At 36.7% G+C, this 8,633-nt stretch overlaps 1 protein-coding gene across 1 annotated transcript in view; it reads right to left on the reverse strand.

Annotated features, from left to right (window-relative positions):
* Positions 1-8,208, reverse strand: part of LOC106878471 (DENN domain-containing protein 11) — a 27,338-nt gene extending 19,130 nt beyond the window's left edge. The window contains exon 1 of the mRNA XM_014927688.2: positions 7,871-8,208. Within this exon, the coding sequence (XP_014783174.1) occupies positions 7,871-8,090 (220 nt within the window). The 5' untranslated portion in view covers positions 8,091-8,208. The remainder of the gene's footprint in view (positions 1-7,870) is intronic.
* Between the last annotated feature and the right edge of the window lie 425 nt (positions 8,209-8,633).

Genomic DNA, 8,633 nt, shown 5'->3' on the forward strand with positions numbered 1-8,633 from the left:
ATATATATATATATAAAATCTGGTACCTATTTCCTGCAGCTAGATGAACTGATACAATGTAGGATAAAGCGTTGTGGCAAGAATCCTGATGACTAAGCTTCCTCTTCAAGGCTTGAAAATATTTCTACCCAGATTAATTTTAAACTTCCATATGTATGGCTGTGTGGTCAAAAGTTTGCTTTCCAACCACATGGTTCCAGATTCAGTCTCACTGTGTGACACCTTGAACAAGTGTCTTCTACTATAGTCCTAGAACAAAATAAACTTTGTGAATGAATTTGATAGACAGAGGCTGAAGAAACCCACTGTGTTTATGCATGTGTGCATATGCATGTCTTCGTGTTTGTTCCCAACCACCACTTGACAACTAGAGTTGGTTTGTTTATATCCTCATAACTTAGTAGTTGGGTAAAAGGATAAAATAAGTACCAGACTTTAAAAAAAATAAGTACTGGAATCAATTTGTTTGCCTACACTCTTTAAGGTGATGCTCTAGCATGGCCACAGTCCAATAACTGAAACAAGTAAAATACAAAAGCTAAAGCTTAAGTGTAACTCATTTTGATACATTTAGGATGAGGATGCTGTTACACACACTACTTCCGAGATCATGCCCCATCCCAAAAGGCCATCAAACTGACAAAGATTCCCTCACCAACACACTACAACCACTGGTTCACTGATGCACTGTTTAATCTCTCTCTCTCTCTCTCTCCCTTCTATAATCTATAATATTATTTGGCTTTTTTGGATAGAAGTGTCATATTCCTCCTGGAAATGTGTCTCTTGTTTTTGTATACGACGACAGTGTTAACATCGTTTTAATGCTGAAGTGCATACACTTGATTCCACACATCTGTATTGTAATGATAAACCACTCATACAATAGTAACCACTCTCCAAGTTCTCAACTAGAGTTGTCTCGTCCAGATTTCCTGTTTGTTAATATTCTCATGGCATTACTAACTTCAGTAAAGGTCAATAAGCCATCAACAGTAGTTGGTGGACATTTCACAAAATTCCTGCAAGACTGCAGGATGCACTGATTTAAACTAGTTTCAGAGCAAGCTATATTATTCTCCTCGGCACGCCACAACTGTTGATTGGTCTCTTAGCAGTGATGTGCCATCTGATGATTTGAATGATACCACAGATTGCTGTTACTGTGTTACAGATATTATGGATGTTATGGTTGTCTGTATGCATCTGAATTTCTTGAGCTTTTCTTGATCATAAACACTCACCATTCATTTTCCAGGGTATAAAGGGTGGATTAAGAATCATTTCAAAGAGCTCACCACTGCTTTTTAGAGAGCATGATGAGGAACTGTCCAGCCTTACACTGTAATACTATTGAGGAGCCTGCCAACTGTACTGGAATTCTTACTAAATAAATCTTCATTTTCATTTTGGATCCAATGTTTTCAGCAGCAGCAGCATCATAGAGTATCAAACTTTAAAAGGATCATTTGTCATCCATCCCATCTTCTGAGGTGATGAGTACTTCCAAAGCTTTCTATTTGACAGCCAGAGAGTGATTAAAATCTACAACTATAATATTTTCAACCTTCCTCCAACAAAAAGGCTGCCAGATTGAACAGCACATAGCAATGTCTTCCACTCCAGAAATATATACGTGACACTTCTTCCAAGTGATCTTCAGCTGGTCTTTGAACTTTCTACCAGTCAAATGCTTATTGATGTGTAGCTGACCATAAAGTTGTACAAGCACTGGGGCATGATCATAAACACAGAAAGCTTCACAACTGCTTCCCTTTATCAGATCACTTTCATCCAAGTTATATTCCTTTACACTAAGGTCAAATTTGCTGTTTGTCTCTCTTATGAGTCATTAAAAAAAAAAAAACAAGTACTGAAATACTGATGCAGGAGGCAATATAATTGATTAAAATACTTAACGACAGTACCACAGCATGACCACGGTCCAATGACATAAAGAATAAAAGAATATCCTATTTTAATAAACCAGAATTCAGGTTTTAAATTCTATTGCAAACCCAAAGAGAAAGCCGCTTTCAGCTTCACTTCTTTTCTGAAGTAAATTGTTTCCAGAACAAGTGCTTCTGACATTCTTCAGAAGTCTGCTTCCTGTTTTGAAAAAAACCCCAAAAACAAAAGCATCATTGTAACTGTTCTCTATTGTTCAGTGGTACTTCACAGTGACATAATGTAGAGTGGTTTTTAGATTATGAAGCTACTACACACCAACCCATACACCTCACTACACACACTGCCAGACAATTTTATTAGCAAAACTTCATTCATCTCCACCACATTATAAAATATCAAAGAAGGGATGAGAGACAGTTCCTCCTTCTCTGAATTCAAATCCACCAAGATCAGTTTTGTTTTTCATCTTTTTGAGATCAGCAAAATAAAGTACCAGTCCAGTATTAAAGTCAATTCCCCCCGCCCTCTCTCTTTTATTTTACTTTCTTTCTGTTTCCTTTTCTCTCCAGAAGAAATTAGCTATGATCAGACCTACAGAGGGTTGAACTCCACCAGGTTTAAAATACCTAAGGCACATCAACAGTGATACTAACAAACAATACTGGAAGCCTCTATATGAACATTCAAGCTACTATGAATAACAGCCAAATCTCCCACATATCACACGTTATCATATTAAATACAGAATGGATACATTAGATCAGAAGTGAGGCATCAAATGTAAGCGCATAATACATATTAAGCAAATCAAAATGGTAATATGTACTACATACTTGGGGCAAGTGTCTTCTACTAGAGCCCAGGGCCAAGCAATACCTTGTGAGTGAACTTGGTAGATGGAAACTAAGTAGAAGCCTATCATATATGTGGTGGAGTGTCTATGTAGTTTTTGTTTATCCCCCATCCCCATATGACAACCAGTATTTGTTTGATTACATCCCAGTAACTAGCGGTTCAGTAAAAGAAACCAAAAGAATAAGTACCAGACTTAAAAATAAAGCAATGGAGTCAATTTGTTTGATTAAATCCTTCAAGGCTATGCCCCAGCCTAGCTGTAGTCCAATGGCTGAATAAAGTAAAAGTTAAACTGATGATTTAGCTTTATATATTGATAAATCAGACAGATATTATTGTAGCATTAAAGTTTGATAATTTATTGATTCTTCCCAATATCTATATTCCAAACATGGCCGACAAACGTTAAATAATGATGATGATGACTTTGCTTTATATATTTTTGCTAATTCATCTAAGTTGCACCAACAACACTGCCGACACCAAATAATAATAATAATAATAATAATGATGATGATAATAATAACAATAATATGTTCATGACTTGGTCGTCAATTAATTGCTATTTGATATTTTCAAACTAATAATTATCTATTCTGAACAGGATATTCTCTGTTTTCCTTGTTTGTTTTTTTAGCATGACCTCTTTCTCCTGATTACAATCATTCTGAATATATAAACTATGAGTGAATTTAGCAAAGAAAAAAGATACAAAAATTTATTTTCCCCAGTATTATTTCTTTAGTAGAATGTAAAGGTATTATTATATGGTTGAGTAAAAGTGGTGAGCTGACAGAATTGTTAGCATGCCAGGCAAAATGCTTAGCGGTATTTCATCCATCTTCACGTCCTGAGATCAAATTCTGCCGAGGTTGACTTTGCCTTTCATCCTTTCGAGGTTGATAAAATAAGTATCAGTTGAGTACTAGGATCAATGTAATCAACTTACCTTCTTCCCCCAAAATTGCTGGCCTTGTGCCAAAATTTGAAATCATTATTACGTGGCTGACCTTTCTTGTTGTGTTTGATGGTATTGCAGAGATAGGAAGTTCACCACTTCTGCTGTGCCTGGGCTGTTTCCAAAAGCAAGTGCCTAGCTCCAAGTACACTTACCCACTCTCCACTTATAGATACATCATCATCATCACCACTGCTATATGATCATGATGATGATGAATTAATTAGCAATAAATCTGATCTTCAAGAGATGAATCAATTTCTATCTTTTAATATGGAGATAGATAGACAGACAGACAGACAGACAGACAGATAGATAGATAGATAGATAGATAGATAGATAGATAGATAGATAGATAGATAGATAGATAGATAGATAGACAGATAGATAGATAGACAGATAGATAGATAGATAGATAGATAGATAGATAGATAGACAGACAGATAGATAGACAGATAGATAGACAGATAGATAGACAGATAGATAGACAGATAGATAGATAGACTTGGTAGTTACCTTGTTGAGATCAATGTAACCACAAGAATTGCATTCTATTAGGAACAGCAAGGATTGTTAAAAAAACCTTGATATCTAAGGAAACTAGTTATGACTTGGTATCAAGGACACTGACTTGGAATCATACCATTAAATAATATAATTAAACCAATTATTCAATGATTAAAAATAATATAGACTTCTTTTCTTTCTGAATTAAAATCAGTTTTTTAGCTTCAGCAGCATAATTGTAATTTACATATTTGAAAATGTATCTCTAAAAAATGTCATTAAAAATAAGCATTATTAAGAAAGTTATGAGGAAACGAAGTCAGTAGGGAGAGGATGCTAAACTGTAGATAACAATAGTTCATTGTACCCTCTCTATTACCTGCAAAATGCAAACTTTCATAGCTTTGCCTGTTAGTCAAATATATGGAAAGTTTTGTTTTTGTTGCTAAAACATTTAATTTGTAGCAACATTTCAGACTTTATCTTTTAGTGTTAGAAGACAATGTCGTCTATAATAAAGCATTTGTAAGAAACAGAATTCAAAATGTTGTTTCTAATTTAAGCAGCAGGCCAACAGTTTTGAGGGGTGGAGGTTAGTCGATACCTCAACCCCAGTACTTGACTTATACTTTTACTTATCAACCCCCATTCCAAAAGGATGAAAGTTGATCTGAGTGCAATTTGAACTAAAAACATTAAGAGTAGGAAGGAATACAATAAAGTATTTTTCCAATCCTCTAATGATTCTGTCAATCCATTGTCCTGCCATATATATTGTTATGGTGACAGTTTGTCAACCTTAAAAGTATATACACGGTGTCCCAAAAGTCTCTGATGGGTTTCAGTTTTCAATAACTTCCTTAACTTTACAAATAAATGCATGAAATTTTGATACAATATAAAGGACATAATGGAAATTAATATGCACAAGTTAAATTTTGCAATACCACTACATCACATATGACAAATGACATTGCCTAAATGGCAGCCATTTTCAGCTTTGCACATCCATGCTCTTTCCAAAACTTGCACCATAACGTCCTCAAGAGTTTCAGACACCACTTCTCTGATTTCTCTGTTGATGTTCTCCTTCAGTTGCACCAGGGTCTCTGGTTTGTTGACGTAAACCCTCTCTTTCAGGTATCCCCACAAGAAAAATTCCAGACTAGTCAAGTCTGGGGAATGTGAAGGCTGTTCAAAGAAGACCTCACACATGGTTCCAGCAAGATGGGGCAACTGCTCATATCACATAACTGGTACATACATAGACATACTAGACACACAATAGAATACCGCTCCTACATCTGAGATAGTACTGTTACACATATGCACATATATTCTAGTTTCAACCAATAATGGAAAACAGCTGCTATATTTGGGATGGGTTTTACCACACACACACACACATACACATAAATACGTCTTAGAGGCCCTCCCAGTACAGTACTGATTCCACACACTAAATATTGCTACTACTCCCACACACATATCCAAGATCAACAATACAGTACTGCTCCCTCAGACATACTGTCTCCTCTCTCTGCTTTCTCTACTGCTACTACAGTAGCCTCTGTTCCTCTAAGCTAGCAGGTCTTGAGTCATTTTCACTCAGGTTCTCCTGATTCATTCACCTCTTCTCTTCTCCTCGCCCATATAGTGTCCTCCACCAACCCAAATCCTCTACTAACCTCTACATCCAGTCCTCCCTCCCTGAGTATATATGCTCACATTGACCTTATTGTTCTTTGAGGGTTTGTGAAGGCTATGGGCACAGACCACCCACCAAAAAAAGATTATAAAAGAAAATGGTGTATATATATAACAAGTGTATATAGTATGACGTGTATGTTGATTACTGTATGTATATCTTGTATTCTGGTATGTAAGCTGTGCATATTACAGTATTTTGCACTGAATAGTCTATAGTATATGAGCAGGTGTGTGTATATCGTTGTATAGCATGCCTGGTGTGCAGATTACTGTATATGCGGTGCATAGAGTTTAAAGTGTAACAGCAGGTGTATGTTGCTATTGTATCTCTTGGTATGGCAGGACTGTTGGAGTAATAGGATGCTTTATGGTATTTATGCGTTGTAAGTTCAAATCATGCCTGTTCTGCCAAGAACTGCGATCAACAGGCACTATAATATAAAAGGTGCGTGTATATATTAATGTGTGTAGGGCGGTATGGTGTTGGTAGTACATCATACCACTCTACGCTACAGTAACTGGTTTGTACATGACAATGTTATTAGTATACCAAGGGTGTGTATATTTTTGTATGCACTGGTATATAGTATGTCTAGTGTGTGTATTTATGTAGTATGTCTGGCACGTATGTTTATAGTATACCAAGTGCGTGCATATTATTGTTTGTAGAAGTACGGTGCTGTGTTGTCTTAAGGCATGGGCACACTTGAGGAGGCCAAAGGGGCCTCACGGGTCTGAGATCCCAGTTCTGATCTATGTATTACTGTGGTCTGGTGTCAATAAATATATACTGTGGGGCCAAGTGTATTGATTTGCTCGGGAGCCTATAACGCTGGTAAGACGGCCCTGGTACTCTTTACTCTTTTATTTGTTTCAGTCATTTGACTGCGGCCATGCTGGAGCACCGCCTTTAGTCGAGCAAATCGACCCAGGGACTTAGTCTTTGTAAGCCTAGTACTTATTCTATCGGTCTCTTTTGCTGAACCGCTAAGTGACGGGGACATAAACACACCAGCATCGGTTGTCAAGCGATGTTGGGGGGGGGGACAAACACAGACACACAAACATATACAACACAAATATATATATATATATATATATATATATATATATATATATATATATATACATACATGCGACGGGCTTCTTTCAGTTTCCGTCTACCAAATCCACTCACAAGGCTTTGGTCGGCCCGAGGCTATAGTAGCCCAAGATGCCACGCAGTGGGACTGAACCCGGAACCATGTGGTTGGTAAGCAATCTACTTACCACACAGCCACTCCTGCGCTGTCTTCTGAGATTAGTATTACTCTACATTGTGCTGTAACGAGGTGTATAGTACAACAGGTGTGTGTATGATATTTTTCAACAACATAAATAAAATAAATAAATAGAGTAGATGTGTATATCATTGTATGTCGTTGTACAATGTCTATAGTATGTCAGGAATGTACGTGACTCTAATTGTGGTATGCGTGTGTGCATGATGAATGTGAGTGTATATGTATACAAGCAGATTTGCTGTATGGTGTGTACGTATATAGATAGAAAGATAGGTAGTACAACAGCTGTTGTATGAATAATATGTCAGGCATATATAAGATGGTGTATAGAAGTAATATAGAATGGTATGTAAAGAGGGCGTATATTATTGCATAATGAATGAAATATGATGAAACACGTATGTAAGTTATATTTACGAGACAATTATGTACGAGAATGTCAAGTCCATTTAGAACGATATAGCATGTATGTATGCATGCATGTATGTATGTATGTATGTATAGATATATGGATAGATAGATGGATAGATAGATAGATAGATAGATAGATAGATAGATAGATAAAGAGAGAGGTATAATGTGCGTATGTTTGTATATATTACGCATCGTACGATACAGTATGGCTATAGTTATGAACACAACTTACCTGATCGCGTATCAAAAGTAACCACAAAGATGGTAACAATCTTGTCAGCTGCCAATGACGATGGCAGTGGACTCCTATTGGCGCTGATTCTATTGTCGTTGCCATTGACATAGCCTAAATTACCACTTTCATATAAATATCTAATCTTATCACGAGGATCATCAATAGCATATGTCCCTGCACCCTTCAATAATGGTGTTTTATCCTCATCTTCAGCCATTTCTTGGCAGTCAGACGATCGAGTACTGCTTCGCTCTGACGATAACGTAAGCGGCCTCCTTTTCAATAACAACCTCCCGCCACCACCACCACTACACCTTTGATCATCTCCCTTACTCTCTACTGCTACTCCACCTTCCCCATCCATCTTCTCCTTCGTCTATCATCTCTCTTTCTCTCTCTCCTTCTGGTAATGCAGAGCTATGGGTAGGGAGATATGCTGAAGAGGAAGTTGCACAGAGAAATAGAGAGAATGAGAGAGAAAAAAAAGGGAGAGAGAGAGAAAGAAAGAAAGAGGAGGGAAGTTATACACACGTATTCATGCAACAAGTTAAGGGTTTATGTATTGAAATAGTTGTGGATTATTTAAAGAAATTACGAATTAATTACACAAAATTAATTTATTTGCTTAAGAGAAAATCTAATTTTTGTAGGCAATGAGCCAGGTGCAGATGTTCTAATCTTATTGCATCTCATCAGCATAGCAATTAATTATAATTATTCTCATTGTTAGAGACGCTATTACTGTCCAAAATTCTCTGAA

Source organism: Octopus bimaculoides, chromosome 17, assembly GCF_001194135.2.
Source record: "Octopus bimaculoides isolate UCB-OBI-ISO-001 chromosome 17, ASM119413v2, whole genome shotgun sequence".
Classification (NCBI taxonomy): domain Eukaryota; kingdom Metazoa; phylum Mollusca; class Cephalopoda; order Octopoda; family Octopodidae; genus Octopus; species Octopus bimaculoides.